At 31.5% G+C, this 23,605-nt stretch overlaps 1 protein-coding gene across 1 annotated transcript in view; it reads left to right on the top strand.

Moving 5' to 3' along the window:
• The window catches only part of LOC129216371 (uncharacterized), a 29,485-nt gene extending 18,187 nt beyond the window's left edge, over positions 1-11,298 (top strand). Inside the window, exons 4-6 of the mRNA XM_054850585.1 lie at positions 1,306-1,455; positions 9,864-10,106; positions 10,805-11,298. Of these exons, the coding sequence (XP_054706560.1) occupies positions 1,306-1,455; positions 9,864-10,106; positions 10,805-11,298 (887 nt within the window). The remainder of the gene's footprint in view (positions 1-1,305; positions 1,456-9,863; positions 10,107-10,804) is intronic.
• The last annotated feature ends 12,307 nt before the right edge of the window (positions 11,299-23,605 follow it).

The following is a 23,605-nucleotide window of genomic DNA, read 5'->3' as shown; positions in this document are numbered from 1 at the left end:
GGCGCTGCACGAATCCAGTCTAGGAATATTATTTTATAGCAACTGTAAATGTAATTCAATGTTTTGAATTCCCAAGAAACTTTCTATTTGTTTTTAATCGAATGAACTTTACGACTTTTTCTTTTTTTTTCTCCTGACGATGATTTTCGAATGTCATACCATTATTTTCAAATGCCCCACCGGATTTTTTTTTCTTTAAACAGATGGGATAGCTAATTAATCGGAGTTCACTCTGCACGCTTACAACTAGGTTATGGTAGTGTGGTTGCTGGTTGAGTTTGGCAATTAGCAGTAGAGTTGTATAATTATTCTACATTTGAAAGATACTAATCAGTGTCTCTTTTGTTTGTTTGGCGAAACATTTTAAATTGCATAAAAAACTGTTTTCACTCAATAAAGTGTTTTAAAGCAACTGTAAATCTAATTTAATGTTTTGGCGAATAGTTTTAAATTCCAAAGAAACATTAATCAGTTTTTTTTTTTTTTTTTTTTTGAAAAGATGTGTATGTATTTTAGTGAAAAAAAATGATCATTTAACATCGGGGGGAGGGGGCAATTTTTTTTTATTCTATGGACTTCCTTTACAATTTTAGTGCGGGCATCGCTGTGAGGGTACTACTAGTATAATGAATATTTATAATACATTCCCATGTTATTATATGCAAGATTTATTATGTGAATTAGTAATTATTAATTTTGGAACAGTTTAAATTTATATTTCCAACTTCTCCAGTCAATGAATTTTAAAATACTTGATGTTATTCATGTTTACGGATTATGCTGCGCCCTTTATCTAAAAACTTAAGTCATAGGTTGTGAATGCAAACCTATGACTGGCTATGACCAATCTGCAAAAAATATATTGTTATGTAATGTATTTTGGGATTGTTGCTGTTGTGTCTAATGACTTGCCAAGTGAGAAAGGTTTAGATGCCTCCAAAAGTCTTGATAACAAGGAGTAGTTTAAAATCAAAATATTACTCACAAAAAAAATTTCTGCATATAAGTGAATTTTTTCCCTTTTAAATGGTCATGTTTTAAAAAGAAGAATTTTGATAATACTTCATATAAATGCTAAACAGTTTTCAAATCTATGTGTTTTTTTCTTTGATTTTGACATAATTTACATTTTATTTGAATAAAAATAGATGCACAGTAAAAATTATTTATAGCTATAGCTCTATAAAAAGTAAAAGCAGTAGTTAAGTACAATGTTTCAGTAGAGATTGTAATTAAAATGATTCTTGGAAAAACAGAAATTTTATTAATGTCTTTGCCGGTATAAATTTACTTTTATTGTTGTAGATTCTGACGACGCTCTTATAATAGATTTATGTGATGATAGTCCTACAAATGGGTCTGAAAATAGTCTGGTGGATTTAAATTGTGCTAAAATAGAGAACAAAAGCAGTGATCCTTATCATGATGCTTCAAAATCTGAAAAATCTTTTCCCAGTAAGTGATTGTAAATTTTTATTTTCAAATATTTAAATTTATTCTTTATTGTATTTTTAATTTTTGCAATTGTTTGATTTTTGCTTGTAACTGCCTCATTGTTGTACAGTGAAACTTGTATACAGCTACCACCTCCATTAACAACCAACTTATCTAGACACTGATTTTTTGCCTTATACTCTCAATGTGAAAAGTTCATTATGAGAGACCAGAAAACGCTCCCTCAGTTAGCCACATTTGGAGAGACTAGTATGCTTCAGCTCAAAAAATATTGCTAGAAAGCAAGTTTGGTGACAGCAAATGTCTATACTGCTGTGTTAAGTGCATAAGTCGTAGCTGCAGTTGAGTTCAAAAGGAGAAATTTCCATTTGAAGTTGTGTGCCTTTATGTATTTGATCCAGGTACAACTTTTTAAAAAATAATAAAATTAATAATAATATTTCCCATTGAGAAATGACTGTAAAACATTATATTTAGGTTAAACATGTGACAAAGAACCATCTGCTGAATGTAACTCAATTTTGACAAAAAGTGCAGGTATGATTTTTGTGCTTGCAGACTTTGCTTTTGCATAGCAGTATAATAAAAATTTAATTTTTCTGAAAAATAATGCTGTATAATTTCAAGGAAAAGGATCTGGATGTAATTTTGCTGCATTTATGGAAAATTTGAAATTAAAGTAAGAGCAATTTTATGTATAAATGTATGTGAAGCATCCAGGGTCTCGATTCTGAACAACTGGCTGTCTGCTTTTTACTCAATTTTATTACTTTCTTCTATATCTAATATATAGAAGAAGGTATTGGATTCGTGCAAATTTTCGAATTTTGAAGTTTGACGGATTTGAACGCTTTGAGGTGTGCTGAGTTCATTTCCACTATTTTTGGAAAATGTCTGTCTGTGTGTGTATGTGTGTGTGTCACGTCTGTGTGTGACCAGTTTTTTGTGGCCGCTCTACAGCAAAAACTACCGTATGAAATCGAACAAAATTTGGTACACATATGTGCCCTTATGTGAACTTGTGCCCATTGGTTTTTAGCGTGAATTCCTCCAAGGGGGGTGGAGCAATGGGACGTTTTTTGAGTTACTCGTGCTTGCTGTTCCTCAGGAAGTAACTGGCAGAATCAAACAAAATTTGGTCCATATGTTGCCATTAACAGGAACAGGTGCTGATTCAATTTTAGTGTCAATAACTCAAACGGGGGTTGAGCTATAGAACGTTCTTTGTCGTCAATTGTGACTGCTGTATCTCAAGAAATAATGAACGGAATGAAAGAAAAATTTATCGGCAAGTAGCCCTTAGTGGGTATAAGAGCTGATTTTATTTTGGTGCCAACAGCAAAAAAGGGGAGAGCGCAATCGTCCGTTCTTTTTTTCCCATTGTGAGTGCCCTATCTCAAGAAGTAATGCTACGTTCTGGTTGAAATTTGGAATATATGTGAATCCATATGTAAACAGGCTTTGGTTCAATTTTGACGCCAATCGCTTCAAGAGGTGTTGATTTTTTTTTTTTTTTTTTTTTTTTTTTGCGAATAAAAATAGCTTTATTAATGCAACAATAAGAAAGATAAATCGTAATAGATTGTCGTCTGCGTATTTCTCGTGATTTTAATTGTATGGAAATGATCGGAAATATTATCTCAATGATTTAAATTTTTTAACTGTTGCCATCTTATGTTTGTTAACAAATAAAATATTTGTAATTAATTTAAGCAAGGCTTTTAAAATAGCTTTCAATTTTCGCTCTTTGCTTTGCTTTTACAATAATTCAGACATTGGGATGGTCGTCAAGTTTTTGCATGTGTAATTTTGTTTTTGTTGGGAATATTGCTTGATTGCTTCCTCGTCAAGCATGGGGAGGTATCAGAAAAAAAAAGAAAGATATAGAAGAAAGTTTCGTGATGGCCACAACATACTAGTTTCATGGTATGGGATGGTATATCAGTTGTGTATGTATTGATAGCTAAATCTGTTTGCTGAATTAATGCAAGGTATTTTATTGTTAGTTGTATGTGATGTGTAGAAGACTATTTGGTTCACAGGGGTCATAGCTCCTGTGCCAAGCAAAAATCAGCCACAAGCTACCACAAAACAGTTAGTCTGGCTTCTTCTATACCAAAACAAAAAATTACCCATTTCAACTAGTATAATTAGAATTCCATTACATTTGTGCTCCAAAAATTTTTTTGCATGTTTTTATGATTGCAGGGTTCCCAAATGGTCCGCTTTTCCCGCCAAAGTCCATTTTTTAGGGTTGAGTCCGCTTTAGACCGTTTTTTAACATTTTGGTCCGATTAGTCCGCTTTTATATTGTTTTTACTTAAAAATCAGATTTTAAAAATTCTCCATTGCGTTAAAAGATACTGTACACCTAAACACGCGGGCCGCGGCGCCTTAACCTCACTTTCCCGTATTATTTCGCTTCAGATTGAGGTCATGACTCCTCCTTCAACCGCTGCAGCATGGAAATCCATAAGAAAGAGGTTTGGGGGAGGAGTTACAACGTCAAATCGCTTTGCAGAGTTCTACCTATATTTCTCAGAATTTCAGCCTCACGTTTGCAATAGCAAATAAACTTTTGGATCTCGATAACTCGAATATTCCTTTATCTCAAAGTTTTCATTAGATCCCAAGCTCTTGAGACTGTCGTGGAAAATTCCCATAACTCGGAACGTTTTAGCCAGTCCCTTGGGACTAGAGTTGTCGTGCGTTGACTGTAATAGCAACGCTGCTATGAACCACCCCTTTTGCAAATGAATTCGAAAGTAATCTCGTGGCGCATGTGGCATTTTTTTTTTACAGGCGCATATGTTCGTAAATTTTACGCCCTTGGAAAAACCTTGAAAAGTTCCTGAAAAAAAAAAGTTCATTTTCCAAGTGCTTGAAAGCCTTGAAACAGTATGAAAAGTTTTTTTATTGCTTGAATTCTTTCAAAAATCATAACAAGCAATCTAAAGCATACTTTAGAGTGCTTGTAATTTTTTAAAAAATACTTCAGCAGTGCAATTTTCTGAACATATGTTCGATATGCAGTATTGCGAAAAATAGCTTTCGTGTTTGAGGTTTCAATCCTTTTGCATCTTGTAAATATTTTGATGTTTTTTACAATTGGAATAATTTTGACTTGTGCTACCTTAGATTAGCTTATTTTTCGTTTAATTTCTATAATTAACGAAGGAATTAGTTTGAGAACCATAACAACGTTAAATTTACTCGAACTTCGCGAAAAACTGCTTCTCGCGTTTGAAATTTCAATCCTTTTGCATCTTGTAACTATTTCGATGTTTTTGACAGTAGTAAGTTAGTTTGACATATACTACTTTAGATTAGCTTATTTTTCGTATAATTTCAATAATTAACGGAGGAATTAGTTTGGAAACCATGACAACATTGAACTTACTCGGACTCCGGGGAAAACTACTTCTTGCGTTTGAAATTTCAATCCTTTTGCATCTTGTAAATATTTTGATGTTTTTGACAGTAGGAAGTTATTTTGACATATACTACTTTAGATTAGCTTATTTTTCGTTTAATTTCAATAATTAACGAAGGAATTAGTTTGGAAACCATGACAACATTGAACTTACTCGGACATCGCGGAAAATGAGTTTTAGAATTTAAAATTTCAATCTTTTTGCATCATGAAAATATTAAAATATTTTGCCCAATCGAATGTTATTTTCCCAAATGCTACCTTAGATTAGCATATTTTATGTTTAATTTAGTAGAAAATAAATAAATTTATTTTATGGGAAATATGCCATAATAGAACTTGGTTCGTGAAAATTTGCTTATCTGAGCTTTCAATCGTTTTGCATCTAATAAATATTTTTATATTTTTGGCAATTTGAAGTTGTTTTGACATGCTACCTTAGATTAACTCTTTTTATTTTTTATTTAAATAACTAAAAAATTAATATTTTTGTTTTTAATTCAAATTTCTAGTTTTACAAACTTAATTTTAATTACTATTATTAGCTTAATTTGGTTATTACTGTATTTTTAATGGGGGGGGGATATTAAATGTGAAAAATTGAATGCATAACATTTTAACTTAGTGTTTGTATTTGAAACAAAGTTGAATTATAAAATTTTATAAAGTTTAATTTATGTACATCATTTCATTGTCATGATACCTACTAAAAAGGGGAAATAGTCCCCCCCACCCAAAAAAAAAGTTTAAAGCACTCATGGCCTTGCAATCAGGGAGGTTTTTTTTTTTAAATCTAAACTTTATAATTCTTGAAAATATACTTTGAATATGAAAATTGCAGAACTAAGCCTCATTTGATCTGCTTCTCTTTGTGATCAGACATTTTTTTCACATTGTGATCAGGCATTTCAGACATTTTTAAGAAAACTTTCAATGCAGTAGATCTTTTATCAAAGTGTTTCTTGTAGAAAAATCAGTTTGTTTTCCTATACTTTTTACATTACTTTCTGTTATTTATATGTTAGCATTAAATGAAATCTGCATGTAATATTTATAGTGCGAATTTAGGGTAGTACCTTGAAAAATATTTTTTTACTCTTGAAAAGTTCTTAAATTTTTTTCTCCCTATAGGGTATGAACACTGTGATAAGAGATTCAATTAAAAATTCAAATATAAAATAATTTTACTATAAACTCAGTTGTAGCTTTGTTGAAAATCAAAACAATATTTTTTAAGCTTCAGTGTGAGTCTTGGGGGAAGTGCAAATTTCTCAGCAAATAGTTAGTTGAAGCTGATGAAGATGGGAACAAAATTAGAGACTGGGGAAAACAACAAGAGAATGTTTTTTGTTTGGTGTATAACGCTATTAAGAAGCATTACAAGACAGAAAAACATAAAAATTATTTTAAACTAAGTAAAGATGGAGTGCAGCTTCATCTATCCTTCAGTGAGACTACCAGCATCCCTGATTCAAGTCAAAATGTATCATTAATTTAATGGCTGCCTTAAGTGCTGAATTAAGTGCCCTCCTCACATCCAAATATTTGTGTAAATAATATTATTCAATGGATAAAAAGATCAGTTTCACAGGTGATAAGGAATTGTACCATTATTATAGTTAATTAACGAATTATCTTCATGAATTTAGCAGCTAGCAACTAATTTGCCTTTTGGTGTTTCCCTGTGTTTAACTATAAGTGGTCCTCCCAAGGTCCTCTTTTTGATCCTAACTGGTCCTCTTTAGTCCCCTTTTTGATTGAAAATGGTCCTCTTTTACCCTTTTCTGAAGCTAAAATGTGTTGGGAGCCCTGTGATTGTGGGCATCAAATTTTTAATATATTGTGATAAATTAAAAACAAAGAAAACTTAAAGTACTTCATTGGCTGCTTTTCCATTTATTCACATCTTTGTAATTGAACAAGTTTTTCAATTTTATTTATGGTCTTCTTATGCAGTGAAACTTCTCTGGAGCGACCACTCTCTGTTCCTGAAAAAAGTGGTCGTTAATTGAGGTTGGTCGCTCTTAGAGGTCATTTTCGAACATGCAAATACAGCACCAATAGCTGTTATTTATCTTCTTCCTGCAATGTATTAGTCAAGAACATTATGACAGGTTTTTTATTTAAATAAAGAAACTTTTTTTTTTCATTTTTTATATGAAATATATTTTTTTACATAAATTTCCTTTCTGATCTTCCTTCCTTGTGTAAGTTGATAACTTCTATTTGTTTCTCGAGCGTGAGATAACTCACTTTTTCAGAACTTTGGCTGTGATGTATGGTAATGGAATGCAACTTCACTCAAACCAATTCTTGAGCTATTCAAACATGCTAAAAATAGATTTTGTCCACTATAACGAACTAGGAATGCTCCGTTCTAACCCTCTCCTGTAAGCAATCAAGAAATTTCATGAAACAACCTTTTAAAGAAGTTCTATTCTTATCAACTGTCTTCATTGACAGGCGCCCGCTTGACTTGCCTCGAGATGTGCATTGTGCCACCTTAGCTTCCCAAGGGTCCGAAAAACAACATCCTCCTTTTTGTGACATTTTTGAGGTTCGAAACAAAGAGGGTAAGAAAGGAACACATTTGAACCCACAGGAGAATAGATTTCAATCCCTTATTCTGGTTTCCTTCCTCCTTAGTTAACATGAGAAAACTGATTTGTGTACAAATTAAATGTTCTATTGCTTTTCTTTTGTTGTCACTCTCTTTTTGAGTTTCCTCTAACAAAAATTCCTATAATTGCTTATACTGAGGTTCACAATTTGCCGGTCGTTGTGAGAGGTTTCAATGGTCTCTCTCAGAGTTATTTTAACATTAGTAATATACAGGGGAAAATCAGTGCCTTAGAAAAGTGGTTGTTAATGGAGGTGGTCGCTATATAGAGTCGCTCATAGAAGTTTCACTGCATAAGCATCTTCTAAAAGTGAAGTTTTTGGTTTCAAAAGAGATCATTCTTAAAATATAATTTTCAATGTAAAATCTGCAAAATTTTCTTCTGTATTTCAATATAAATATGTACTCCTGTTTTTATGTTATTCTGTAATGTTTTTCAAAGATGGCTGGCATGAATTCAACTTTAAAATGTAAATGATTAGTAATAAGTAGATAGTACATATGAGGCAGTCAGAAGCAGAGGGATGTAAGTGGACATTTTCAAGTTTTGAGTAAAACACGTAAAAAGATTACGTCCTAGGTAGGCTTTCATTGATTTTTTTCCTAAATCATGCTATACAACAGCACCTACCTGGGCTACTAGTACCATCTCTTGCCCCAAGACAGAGGAGGGGTTATCTCCAAATTTTTAATTTTGCCACTTGCATCCCTTTGCTTCTCACTACCTCATATGTGTTTTGATTTTCTTCAATACAAATATCATCTTGATGAAAGTGCAGTTTAAAATTAAAAGGGGGAAATGAAAAGTTTCATTCATGAAAATTTTCATGTAACTTGTAGAAACCATAGAATTAAATTGTGAATATTTTTTTCTTTGCTTATATACTTTTTCTGCATTATTTGCTTAGTTATTAAATTTTCATCTTTCACTGCATGTCTCCTTAACCATGATTTTAGCACTAAATTTCGTCTACAGATTTTTTTTTTAATTAAAATTATGAAAAAAAATTTCATAATTTTTAACTAATTGCGTAAATTTCAATTAACTCAACTCAACTATCGCAACTAAATCAATCAAGTTGTAGTTTTGAAAGTATTAAGTATTAAAAATTATTTATTGACAAAAGGCGTATGAAATGGTTAAACTTATATTGTCCAATATATTATGCAAAATATGGGAAAATAAGACATATTAGACCATACAAATATCATATTATTGTGCATTTAACTGCACACACACACAGTTCTTACATGCTACCACTAACCTTGAAAATAGTGTGATCTATTCAACGATAAAACAAGTGCAAATCAGTAAAAGTTTCTCCTCTCTTCTATGTTCCTTCCCTGATGAAGATGATGCTTACTCTTTGAAAAGAAAGTATTTGGACACGGCTTACAAAAGTATTTACCCCCTTACAGTAGTTCATTGCTATAAAAATGTACAACGCACTATCAGCAAAAATGAGTTATTAAGACACTTGAAGAAACACGATTTTTGGATTCCTACTAAAAATAAGTGTAGTGAGAGTATCTTTCATGCTTAATTTTCACCGGAAACGAAATAAGTAAGCTTGTACAACAAAGCTACTGTCTGTTTTCAAAAGCCAATACTAACACTTGGGATCGATTCCATTGTAAAATGGGGCGATAGGTTGAGAATGAGCACTTGTCATCCTCGCTACTTTAGAGGAACTGCTGAACACGTTATTTTGTACCCTTTCTTTTCCGGGTTTCCACCCCTATTTCGATGACATCACAGTAGACCTGACACATGCACAGATTTTCGAGAGGTTTTGGCGAAGGAAAACTGACAGTAAAGTACAATAGATAACAAAAATGTGAAAAATGAAAAACTTGCTGATACTGCGTTTTATCTTTCCACAGCAGTACAGTAACTACCACTCAGTAAGTGTTTAATAATTGATAGAAGATAGGAGCTCTTGATGCTCTTCTCAGTATTTTAATAAATTTGCCTCCCCCATTTGCATCTGACTCTACTAAAGCCCCTCAAAAACACTCTCCCCCCCCCCCTCCAGGCAATATTTTATTGCTTAGAAAGGAAAAAGTTAACTCACGTTCATTCAAAAAAGCTAATGAATGTATTTGAAACATGTGAGAGTGAAGCTGCAGAAGTCAAAGGGGGAAGTGGCGAGACATGACTGTAAATGCCTCGTCACTCCTCTTCAACTGACGAGGGGGGGGGGGTCTCTTTACATAGATAAATGTGAAATAGTTGTTCTTCAGTTGCTGACTTTTTTTTAAATAATTGTTCATACCATCATGTTATCTGTTTTACTATAAAAAAAGCATGGAACTTGAATCATTTTATGAAATTTTTTATTATTTTATTTGCAGGTATGATTCCTCTGTTTCACCCAAGGGTTTGTGAACAGGCTATCGCTAAACGCTTATTAAAGTCTCAGTCTTCTTCAGCATCCAGTGTTTCATTTGACTCTAGTAGTAGAGAAACAGACCTTTATGCACTTAATAAGATCAAAAATAATTTGCTTTTGTGTAGTGATGACGATAAATTAGCTACTTCCACCCTAGGAGCTGTTTCAGCATTTACACATAAAGATAATAGTCCATCCCTAAAAGGTGATCTTTTTTATTAATATTTTCTTGCATAATCTCTATTAATATTTTTTATTAATGTGTTGTCTTATGTAACATTAATAATTCCTTTAGAGTATCATACACATGAATTATCCAATAAGTATAGTATTACTATATTGATACAGATTAATTGGAACAGAACCGGTCAGTATTTTGCAAAAAAAAAAAAAAAAAAGTAGAATTTCACTTTTCACCTATGAATCAGAAAAATCTGTGTACTGTCTCTTTTGTAACACTTGATTTGTAGCTATGTCTTCTGACAGTTTCAAAAGACTTTAGTATTTTTGACCAAATTGTATATTAAAAGTTGAAATGATACAATTTTCCCTTTTGTATTTTTTTAACCTCTTTTGCAAATAAAGTAAAAAAAAGAATCATGTCTTCTGATTTTGTTTTATAACAATTGAAAAGCATTTTATAATATCAATTTCAAAGTGTTTTGAGTAAGCATGTATTTTTTCTTCGCTCTTTTTGAGAAATCAAGATTGTTTAATTTGCTGCAACCTTCATATCAAATTCGTTCATTTTGTGCTTGATTTATAGAAATAACTTGAGAAATTAGCAAACATAAAGTTAAGGTGATCTGCAGAGTATGACGGTTATCAGCAATAAACTTATTTATAAGCACTCACAGACATGCATATATCTATATTTTCATATTTTTTTCCCACCTTTTACAGCAAATTTTGAAGGATGTCATTCAGAAACATTTGATGTACAGAATACACAAAAGCCTACAGATGTAACCCATGCTGCGGTTACTCAATTTGGACCATGTAAAGTGCAAGAAGTTCAGCTAAGCAGTGGAAAAACTGTTTTTGCTTATGAAAGGCATGATCTATTTGCTGAGAATTCTTCCACAAATATTAATTACCGAAACTCACCTCATCACAACATGCCTGTAACTTCATCTAGCAGCAGCGGTGGTGTTAGAAATTTAAAAGAAGCATTTAATGCTGTTAGCAGTCAATCAAAACCTGCACCCCGTACAAAAGTTCCTGAAGAAATAACAATTGATGACAGTGATGAGGAGGTGCATGAAATTGATTCTGCAGTACCTGCAAGGACATCGAATACGCCAGCAGGTCAGAGCAGTGTTTTAAGTGGGAAATCAATGAATAGAATTGTAAAAGAACATAACACTTGTTCCGCCACAAATAACTTAAATTTATGATTGACTATGATGATAATGTTCCAAAGTTCTGTAGGTTTAAACTATGAATTACTCCATTTCACTGTGATATTAAATGTAATGCATTGTAAATATGTAAACATATACGTTATGTTTTTGAATGTTGTTAATCTGCCACATAATTGGTTTTAAGTATTGAAAAAATGTTTCAATTTAAAAATGATTTCATACGTTGTGTAAATTTTCATAACTCATATGTGGCCTTAATAATATGTGTTTATGTGTTATATTCAAACATTTCATGGAAACTGTCTAATATTAAATGTTTGTGCACTGTTTATATGTTAAATATTATTATTTTTCTTTTAAATGCATAAGGCATTTAATTTGATTACTTCCATTTAATATGTTAAGCAGTTCCTCCCTTCCCATTTTTTCTTTTGTTTTTTACACTACTGAACTTCCGCACAAATTTTAACATATTGATATTTATGAATTTTAGAAACTCATACAAATGAAAAAGTGACATCTAGCAAAAGGCTCCAGGCCCAGTTAGGCTGGTCCTAGTCAATTTTTAAGTCCCCAGTGAAGGTCAATGGCCCTCTTAAAACAATCTAAGGCCCTTGCTATTTACAGCTTCCTCTGGAAAGCTGTTCCAAGTGCTTACTACCCTACTGAAATGGTAATTTTGCCTAATTTCGAGATTAGCCTGAGATTTGTGGAAAGCTTAAAACTATAACCTATTGTCCTACCTTTCATACAGAAACTTAACCCATTAACATCCATCATTTGTATAAATTTAAACAACTGAATCGTGGCCTCTCTAACTCTCCTTTACTCAAGACTATACATACTGTGGCTCCCAAAAATGTTCGTACACCTACGACTTTCAATGAAATAGGCCCTTATCCATTGGTTAGAATTAATATTTCGGAATAGGTATTTTATTATGAGATCTATGATCTATTTTTCACAAAACTGCATGAAAATTTTTAATAAAACATTAAAACTTAATTTTTAAAAAATAAAAAACCAAAAAGTGCCGGCAATTTTATCTCACAAAAGTCTTTGTACACTTTGCAAAAATGTCATAAAATTAGTAAATAATCTAACTTTTTACTAAGTTATTATTTAGTAGAATATTATGCAGTAACAACAACAACTTTTAAACGTCTGGGAATAGATTTCATTGTTTTTTCTTTCTTTTTTTGTGCAATTTATGAGTAAGTGTTCAGCCGCACTACGAGTCTTACTGTTTCTAGTTCGCATTTCGTTTCAATGGTGTATTTTCATAATCTATCCACCAGATATCTCCAAATATGTTCCATTAAGTTTAAATCTGGCGATTAAGGAGATATTTCTAAGCTTAAAGACAAATTTTGAGGCACCAAACGCGAACGTGTGCTTCTTATCGTTATCTTGATAAAAAACAAAGTTGTTTCCGATTAACAAATTTTGGGCTAATAGTTTAAAATTGTTTTTTAAAATATTTAAATGAATAGCATAATTTATTATTTCACCCAAAAAATTCCGAATTTCCAAGTCCTGATGCTGAGATGCACCCTCACACAAGAACACCTTCAGTCCTGATTAACTGATCTAACTAAGTTCTTAAGATTAAATTCCTCATTTTTTTCTTCCATTTACAATTATACAACAATTTAACCCAAAATGTTAAATTTATTTTCATCTATAAGTAAGACATCGTTCCAAAACGTTTTGAGCTTATTTATCATTGATTTTACGACGGAAAGTGTAAGCTTACTGTTTTTCGCACGAACAAGAAAATTTCCGCGGAAGAATCCCATTTAATCCAGCTAATCAGAAACCTTGGCGAACAATTTTAGGTAAAAAATAAACGTAAAATGTTTTATACAATTCTGCAAAAACTTTTTCAGTTCTGAAATGCGTATTTTTCATGTTTTTTTTTTTAACTGTAAATCTCCGATCACGCTTTGTTAACTTTGCCAGTTGACCTTTCCTTACCTTGTTTTCGATCCGATTCTTGTCTTTAAAGAATTTTCTCAAGCACTTCATTATAGAATGGTATAAATTAACCAATTTAGAGACATTTCAAACCAATTTACGGCTACTGTGAGGGAAAAAAATCAAATTTCGAGTAGTGTTTGTTGTTTTCTACGCATACCTGCCATTTTAAAATCATAAGCAGAACATTAGGGAATAAATACAAAAAAAATTAAAGGCAAATGACTTTATAGTATCATTACAATGCAAAAATAATTAAAAAAAAAACCACATATGATAATTTTAATTATGAATTTATTCGAAAATATTTCAGTGTACGATGAGTTTTGTGGCGTATCTTTTCTCTGTCTCTTTGTTTTTTGACAAATTTCAAAAATAAAATCTGGCTATATTTTGAAAAAAAACTACTGGGTTCAGAATGGCATAGGAATGGTGTGAAAAAAAAAGGACTTTATATTCGAATTTAGTTTTGCGTTATTTTGGTTTTACTACAAAATTTCAAGGTGTACGAACACTTTTGGGAGCCACTGTATTTAAGTCTGACATCATTATATCGGCTAGCCTAGTACCCCTCATTTAATCGCTTTCTAATAAAGAAATATCTTTCTTGAGGTAATGTCAAAATTGAACAGCATACTCCTATTGAGGTAATAATAAATTTCCGCATAATGGCTGAAGAACTTTAGAATTGTTCAAAATAGATCTAATGATAAACTCAAGCATTCTATTAGATTTTTTTTTTTTTTAAATCTGGAAAAATTCTCCCTCGGTGAAATATCATAAAAACATATTGAAGTATTCTAGGTGGTATGCATTTTTAAAGCTGAATATTTTCTATTTTGTACTACAAAACCCTTTGTTTGTAACTTATAAAAACGTTACCATGGCAGCAAAGAACAGGAGAACTCACTACAAAAGTTATCAATTGTGTGTAGAAATGATTAAAAAATCTAGTTGGAAGTAAATTAGTATTTAAATAAAAAAGTTTTTTGAAAAAAAGCAAGCAATTCTCTATTAGTTTTTATAAAAACGTAAAATCCTTTTAAATTTAATGTAGAATTCAATTGTTGTAGTCGAAGAGAAATAATTTAAACAGATGATGCTTCTGGGTGCATCATCTATTGTAGAGCTTTAAAACTACTGTGTTTAAAACTTCATTCTATTATTGTACAGTAATTGAGAAAGTATGAATATGTACTCATTTGTATATAGTAAAATCAAAGATTTCATTTATGAAGAATTCAGAGTGCTATTTTTTGAGTCTATTTTAGTCCTATTTGGCATTAAAAAGGCTACACATTTTTATGTTGGTAGATCCTGAACATAGTTTTTATTTTATTTTTACCATTCAGGTGCTAATACCACCAGAACACACACACTTTTTCAAAAACAGCACAACAGATCCTTACAGGCTTCGGCTACCTCAATGCTCCTTCCGGCACTTCCTTTCAACAGTGACGCTTTGAAATATATTTAATTTTATGAGTTTTTAAAATCTCTTTTAATATCAAATAACCATGTACACTGCTCAAAACAATTAAAAGGATGTTGAGGTTGAAGAATGGTTTATGTTATTGATGTGTGTTGAATATCAATCACTACTTATCAACAACTGATGTTATAGACAGACTAGGAAAAAAAATTCACATATGTGCCCAAAGGTTCAAAGTCGGCTTATGCGACAGCGCTGGATTCGTATCCTTGAGGTTTTCACAAAAAAAATAAGGTTGGGTACTTTTCTAATGTACCTTGTACAGGGTTGATTGTGTTTCGGTATTTTACCGAATTTCCGGTATTTTCGGACGCATTTCCGGTATTTTTATGTCCGAAAATACCGGAGTTATGTTTTTTTTTTTTGTTATGCTTTTATCTCCCTACCTCCACAATTTTTTAAATTACATAATACTCATCAAATATACCTGCAAGAGCCCTAAGATGGACACCTATCCCTTAAGATGGACAAATGTCAAAATAATTTGTATAACACTAGCGCAAAAGTAACTTTGTAACCCATTAAAAATTTAATCAAATTTACACACAATATTTTGACTCAGAACTATTTAATACTATGGCAAAGGTTCGCTTTAGTAATAGGGACCAAAGATTACCCCCCCCCCCCCCCCCCCCCCCTCCTGTTCTCGCTTTGAAACTTTCAGGTATTTTTTGATGAACTCACAATCACCCCTGCTTGTAGGTGCTTTCATTTTTTAATTAAAATATGGCTAATCACCTTGTTGAACTAAATTTAATTTTTTCTGTTAAATAGTAAAATAAGAGTAGCAGTTTTATCCTTTTCCAGTCAAGGGTGAAAATTATGAAAATATCTCTGAATAATGGTGGTATTGATGTCAAATGTTTTGTGTTTGAATTGTTTCTTGATGCTTGTGATTTTTCTAAAATCGAATGGAAAGACGTAGGAACCATATAAAAAGTTAGATTTCGTTATTTTTTCACTAAATTCTTTTTTTTTTTTTTTTTTTTTTGCTTCCAACTTTCAACATCTTAACTTTGCATCGCATTTCGATTATTTTTTGCAGTTAGAAGTATGGATCTAGGAAAATATTGGGAAAAGGGGAACTAGGAAATAAGGTTGCGAAAATATAAGTCTTGCAGGTCAAGATAGATAAGTCTTAGGTTTGGTTTCAAAAATATAAGTCTTGCAAGTCAAGATAGATAAGTCTTGCAGTCAACAATGGGGACAAGCTTAAAATTGCTCATGTTGGTTGTTTATTTTTGAAAATCACATGTATTTGATAACTTAATATTGGATTCATTATCTATCGACTCTTCATTCTGTAAAAAATAGGATTTCACCTATGTTCATCCATTGAACCTGATTCTTCACCAAGTGTTTTCACTTTGTAAATAAGAAATACTCCTCAAAAAATTTTAAAAAACAACATATTTTCATGCTTTGCATTTTAATTAAGAATGCCTTATTTAAAAATAGGGTTGAGATTGGAATTTTAATCATTTGAACATCAAAAAATAACATTGAAATGGTAAATTTTTTAACTACAAAATGTCAAGCATCTTAAACATTAAAGATCAAAATAGTATGCATCTATTCTTACCCTGCCATCTTCCTGTTCATCCTTTTGAAAGTTATTTATATTATTTATTTTAATGGAAGTAGTTATGATTGAGGTCTTTATTGTATTTGCATATATCACTCCTCCAAAATGAATTTACTCCTCTAAATTACTCCTTCTTTTCAAAGAGTGTTTTCACACCCTGAGAAAAAACTATAGGGCAGTTATTTACTGAAACTAGCTTTATCTCTGGTTTCATTTCTACCTAGCTCTCTTAACCCCTGTTTAGAGGACACATAAACAGTAGAAATAGCAGTTTGAAGTTTCTATATTTAATGGTAAACTTGCTTTTGTACATTACAATTGAATAATTATACCGATCGTATTCAGATTTGTTACTAACTTATCTTTTGCCATGATGACTCTGGAATTGAGTATTTTGAGGGGGGTTTTTCTGTTTAATGTATGAATGCATTTACTAAATTTGTATTTTACAATTTCACACTAATAATTTAATGGGTTATTTTAGATTTTAAATGTTCTTAAATTCTCATGCTTATTTTTTGTCTCAATAAATTGTTGCATCATTTATTTTTCATACACATATTTAGTTGAATATTTTTTGCTGCATTTGTTTAAATTTATTTACATACCTGAGATAAAAAGGATATTTTCCTAAAACAAAGTTATACTGCTTTTAAGCCTCTATTCATATTTATACGCAATTTTGATGTCATTGTCAAATGAAGTAACTTGCGTAAGTCATGGAAAGTCATGGATTTCAAAACTCAAAAAGTAGCAGATACCCTGAATAATATTTTCCTTTCACTAAAAACTGAAGTGTAGAATAATTTGAAATCTCATCATCATATTCTACATGAAGCTTAAGTGCACTATATAACAAAAATGAACTTTACATAATAAAGTTTTTTTTTTGTTTAGTCTTATAAGTTTTTTTTTCCTGTAGATCCTGTGATTAGAACATGCTACAAAATTTTGAAATTTGCTAGTAAGCAGAGTTATATAGTTTGGAAAAAAAAGAAAAAAAAAATATATATATATATATATATTGACATTGACTGTACAATTTAAACTGACACAAACAACTGATACTTGGTTACAAACCCTTCAGTGTAATTGGTATAGACATATACGTTTTATATTAAGGAGTTTTTCCGTTGAAATATGATGCCTATCCTGTATTTTGGGCCCTGTCCCGGGGCCCTGGCTGTTTAATATTATGTTTGATGTGTAATTGATTCAGAGTTCAAATTTATATTAACCGTTACTGTACAATTTAAACTGACACAAACAACTGATACTTGGTTATAAACCCTTCAGTGTAATTGGTATAGACATATGCGTTTCATACTAAGGAGTTTTTCGTTGAAATATGATGCCTGTCCTGTATTTTGGTCCCTGGCTGTTTAATATTATGTATGATGCGTGATTGATTCACAATGCAGCACTTGCGTGCAAAACCAACTCTGAAAGATTTTGCGATTGTATTCTTGATATATATTACTGTTCAATGCAGGCATCAATTTCAGAAAAAGAAAGTTGAAAGTTTTAAAACGATACATATTTTTATAGTACCCAGTGTAAATAGTGTATAATATGTATATAATAATACTTGAAATTCTCATTGTAATATATGTTATACATATTTGTAAAGTTACTCCCATTTGTAGAATTACATATTGTGTGATAAACCGTCCGTCATTCATAAATAAAACTTTCTAGTTATGTGATTTCTCTCAGTGTTAAATTATCTCTTCATAAGTTAGTTATATATTTTGATGCTGATAAATATCTTTGATTTTTCTTGAATGCTTATTCTTAGAACTTGATTGCAGTTGTAAAATAATGATTAGAAGCAAGGATTCCCCCCCCCCTCCTTAACTTGTGCCAAATAGAATTTTTTGTTTCAAAAATTAGATGCAAATATAATTTAATGCTATACACATATATTTTTTTTAAAACTAGCCTATTATTTGGGATGATTTTATTGTGTCTTTTGTGTGTGTGTGTGTGTTAGTGTATTGACAATAAAACAAAATAATTTCTGGTGAAAGAAAAAGATTCAAATTGAAAGAGTTTGAGGTAGTAAATTTTAAGTTTAATACCTTTTTTTTCTTTCTTTGCATTTATTTATTGGGTCATTTAATATTAAATCAACAACTGGGATGTGCCGCACCATTTGTGGTTTAGATGAATTTTGGTTGGTAATATGTACTAATATCCTGTTCCACAAAACTTTTATTTTTTTCTTGAAAAATGTTTATTCCTGAAATATAGTATTTTTTGCTTTGTGGATGAGTAAAATTTGGTATTTTGTATCCCTTTTGAGATCTTTAATAAATTTATTTAAATTAGAGAAAATATCAAACACGGCTAATTGTAAAGCTGAATGAATGAGCTTCAATTTCTGCATGAAAAGAAACAAGTCAAGGTAAACCCAACTAGGGGCTCATCCTGGTTCAAAATGTGCCATTTCCATCATTTAGAGTTTTAAAAAGTTGATGAGGGACTTACAGTAGGAGGCTTACTTTTGTTCCCTGTCTCACTTAGTTGCGCATACTAAAAGCACAGAAGGGGAAAAAAAGTTGGTACTGGTAGTCCTTCATTATGAAAAAATTGCAGAGAAGAAAAGACAAGGCTAAAGAAAAAATGAAAAATGGACTTTTTCGATCCTCTAAAACCACTGGGGGGTTAGGTGATGAAACTTGAAAATGCTGGAATAAAAAGCGGTTACCTTGCCCTTTAAAACCAAACAAAAATTCTTGTTAGAAGAGATACAGGCATTTAAAATAATGCAGTAATGACTTCTACACACTACTTTAAAAGAAAAGTAGGTTGGATAATTACCTAACAAAATACTATTTAACAAAATTTCATTGAAATATATTTACAAAATATAATTGTACACAGCAAATAGCTTTTAATTTTTAAAAAACTTGTTTGCAAAACATTTTTCCACTAAAAACAAATTTTTTTCTTTGGACCGTGTCAACCTGTTGCTCTTTCAAGACATGTATTAAGGCCTCGGAGATGAAAACATTGGTAGTTTTCAACAGTTGGCGGATGCAGCCGGGCATATTTCGGGCTGATCAGTTACCCTGTCTACAAACAGTAAAATGTAAATACCGCTACATAAGCTTCAATCCCTCTTTACGCATGGGCTCAAGCCCGCGGAAGGAGGATGCAAGACCATCGCTAAGGGGGCCGTGGGGGTGCTACACCAGCCCAGTTTTTCAGAAATGGGGCCGCCAATTTAATTTTAGTGATGCAATAAAAAACAGAGAAACAAGGGCAGTATTTAAAAATTAAAATACTTTTGTCCATTTTTCAATTTCATTCGATGAATTGCAATTCACATTAACTTTACTTATGAATAGCAATTCACAATTGTTATGAATTGTAGTTCATAACAATTGCAGTAAAAGTGACAAAAAGGATTTTTTCAATAAAGCTTTAACAGAAAATGCAATCTTAAAACACAATTTGGAGCATCCAAAATTCTGTATTATGAAGATTATTTAAGTAAAGACCTCTTAAATGTGCGTTTCTAACATTTTTTTGCTAAAAATAAAATATTCAGTTTCTCTCACTCAATATCCCTCGAAGGGTTCAAACTAACGGTTGAAGACCCTTCAGGAAATGATTATATAAAAAAATATGATTCTTAGGGGCCACCGACATACCGACCTTTTCTACCATTTACCTTTCCTATTTTTTTAAATGAAAAATATCATCCTGAAAAGCAGAGTTATGTATATAGAAAAATACACAGGCCCCAGAGTTATGGTTTAACAAGGAGAAAAATTAAAGTATAGCGAGAGAGATTGAAAATATATTGAAATTAATACAGGGTGGCGACAGATCAGGGAGATCAGGGAAAAGTCAGGGAACTTTATTAATCAGGGAAATATCAGGGAATTTTGAAAAAATAATAAAAAATCAGGGAAAATTAATTTTATGAAGAAAAAAATTTTTTTTTTTTTTTTTTGCTTTACAAAATTAAGTACTGTAATTCCCTACGCATTTTCCGCCAATTATCTGTTGAAAAAAAATTAAAATTAATAAGGTGCGATTTTATACTGCTGCATATTTGTGCATCTTTTTCCCTCAACGTCAAAGAATTGAATCTTACTTATTAACCACAGGATGGACTTCCTAAGATTGCTTCTGTGTCTGTTAGGTTGTTTATTTTACCTAGCTTGAAATTTCCTTTTACGCTTTCAATGCTACGTAAAATAAACAACTATACAGGCAAAGAGGGAGCCTTCATTAATGTCTTAGCTCCTTTGCCTTTATTCCATTGTCTCGAAGTAATTAAGTGCTGTAATCACGATTTCATGAAGAAATCTTTGGTTTTTGAATTAATACTATAAAAGCTTAAAAGTTATTACTTCTTAGGGTTTTTAATTTAATTGCTAAAATTGAACTTTCAATACAAAAATCTTTGTTTTTTGCCGTTATATTATTTGTTGTCATCGCAGATTATAAAGGTTTTCTTTTCTTCAGACTTAAGTAATTCTTTAATTTTATAACCAAGTTGTATTCATCTTTTATGTATTTTGAAAATAAGTAATTGCTTTTTTTTTCTTTTTTTTTAATCCTTGCATTTCAAAGTTGTTTGTTACAAAAGCAATCTAAGATTTTTTTTCGTTACATACTAAAATCATTTGAAATAGAGTTAACTTGTGTACTTAAGTAAATATCTTTATTTTTATTGTTAAAATGCTGTATTCATTCATTAAAACCTATGTTCTTGATTAGAGAAAAGCTCCCTATGAATGGATGTCAAATGGTTTCATCTGTTTTGCATAAATATGTCAATTTGTTATATAAGAATAACTACATTACTTCTATTCTTTCACTATTACTTTTTATTCTTGCAACAATTATTATACTGTTTGAAAACTTAGTTCAAAAAAATTTCAATTACTTTTTAGTTCTATCATAAAGACACATATATGTTTTTAAGAGTAATTTTAATAGTTTCTTAAAATTCTTATGCTAAGTGGTTTCTGGAAGTCAAGTATTTTTTTTTTTTTAATTTTCTATAATCTTTCCATTGTATAAAAATTTAATGTACTGTTTTGTAGATTTTTTCCCCCTGAAAAAAAAATTGTCTTTTTTTTTTTTAAATTATTTTATTAAAGTAGCATCTTTTTAAAATATAGGTATCTTTAGTTTAACAACTTTACACAACTTAAAACGTTTAAAATACTGCATTTTATACAAATATACAATGAATTTCAAGTAGAGCAAAGAAAGAAAACCATTATCATTGGTAACGTAAATCAGGAAAATTTGGTGAACTTAATCAGGGAAATCAGGGAAAAGTCAGGGAACTTTTTTTCACAGTTCCTATCGCCACCCTGTAATAGTCACACCAGTAGTTCTAAGTGTTTGAATGTAAAAATCATGTGTGAATCGAAAATTTAAACAAAACTTTATCAAGAGGTGAAGAAGGAATGAAAAATGATATTTAATAATAAAGAAAGTGAAAAAAAATACCAAAGATCATTAAGGTTATTTAAGTCACCAAAGCACCAGATGAGTTCAAGAAAAGTTTTTTACCTGGGGCCGCAGATGGCTTGCATTTCAAGCAAATAAAAATACTAGGCTGTAAATTGAAAATTTTACTATGGAAAGTCTAAATGCAGATGGTTCTGAAAGAGAACCCTGTTACAGGGTTTTCCTTTTTTTTTTTTTTTTTTTTTAAATCAATTTAATAAATAAAAGAAGATTGGGACGTAGCCAAAAGGGGGGAAGAGAGGGATTCAAAAGCTTATATCTTCCTTTTTAGTCATCAAAGCTTACCTAAAGTGCGTTTTTGAAACTTAGCTTTTTAAGGAATTCCTGGGAAAAACTCCCGAATTCCATTCCTTAGTTTAACGTCATTAAAGATAGCCTACAACAGCGTATTTGTGATTTCAGCTTCGAAAAACTTCGAGGAGAGTATTTCCGCCGCAATTGACCTAGAAACGTCTCCACCCCATCATTAAAGAGCGTTAGAAATCAGTGTCGAAAAATTTTCGGAGGCCCCTTAAGCATCTCCTTCCCATAATATCATCGAATATCTTCTAAAATTACCTTTTTTGGGCATCAATCTCAAAAAAAAAAAGAGGAAAACCTCCAGATCCCCAATTTTCCCATAACATCATGACAGAAGATTTCTTTGAATTTTAAGAACATTTTCAGGGCCGATCCTAGCAGGTGTGCAGAGTGTGCACCGCACAAGGGCGGCCGCAGGCCGCATCATGTAGTTCTTATAAGCAAGAAAAATTCCTCAAGAATTTCTCACAAGAAAACTTATAATTAGTCGAATAAATATGCTGAATTTTAAATGTTCAATTATCAAAGTAAGTGTCGGTTTCCCGGCAGTATAGCATAGTTTAAGAAAAATAGAATGTTTGGGAACATTGTGTTGGTTCATTGTCCATTAGTATTTTCTCTTTACACACATGCTTCATTTGGTTGCAAAGTTTGTGACAGAACCGGTAATCAGGCATGGATACAGGGGAGGAGAAATGGCCCCCTCCTGAAGCATGAAAGGGTGCCTTCTAAAAGGAGCACCGAGGGCGGCCACTAATGTTTACCCCCCAAGCTTTTATAGACCTAAACAATGAAGACATATTTTATTTATATAGAAAAAAAAGCTATACTGATTGGACACTCTCTCAAGCATTTCAAACAACAAATTCTGTATTCAACAATCGTGGATGCATGGAAAGAAAGTGGAAAATTGCGACAACTCTGAGAGTCAAACATATATGAATGACGAACTAGAATTTTGTAATTTCCCCCCTTTACGGAAATTTTTTCTAATTATAATCCCGAATGAACTGCCCAATTTCAAATCAGGTAGGAGGACAGGGCTCTTCCCCCGGGTAGCAAATTTAAACGAAGCTCCTAAACGAAGATCAAAAAGGATGCCATGACCTCCTTTACGAGACTAAAGAAGGCTTAAAATTGCATTTCTAGGACTTTAATTTCGGAAAATTTTGCGGGTTGAACACTGATCTTAAGTCTCTGATTCCCAATTAAAATCATTTATTAAGTCTTTGATTCACCCCTTCCACCTTAACTTAATCAAACATAGCCTAAAAATGTTGGCTTCAAAATCCAAAATGTGTTTTTAGAAGACAGCCCTTCCTACTGTCCTCAAAAATTGCTTAATGACATTTTTCGGATTTCTTTTTCGAAATTTTTGCGATGGACTTTTTGCGATTACTAACAAAGACAGTCTCAATTAGCGTCTTTAGAGAGCCCCCTAATCCCTACCCCTCTCACTTAATTTATTGAAAAACAAAGTAAAG

Source organism: Uloborus diversus, chromosome 2 (assembly GCF_026930045.1).
Source record: "Uloborus diversus isolate 005 chromosome 2, Udiv.v.3.1, whole genome shotgun sequence".
In the NCBI taxonomy this organism is placed as follows: Eukaryota; Metazoa; Arthropoda; class Arachnida; order Araneae; family Uloboridae; genus Uloborus; species Uloborus diversus.
The sequence above is the reverse complement of the archived record's forward strand: the minus strand, read 5'-3'. Positions and strand labels throughout refer to the sequence as shown.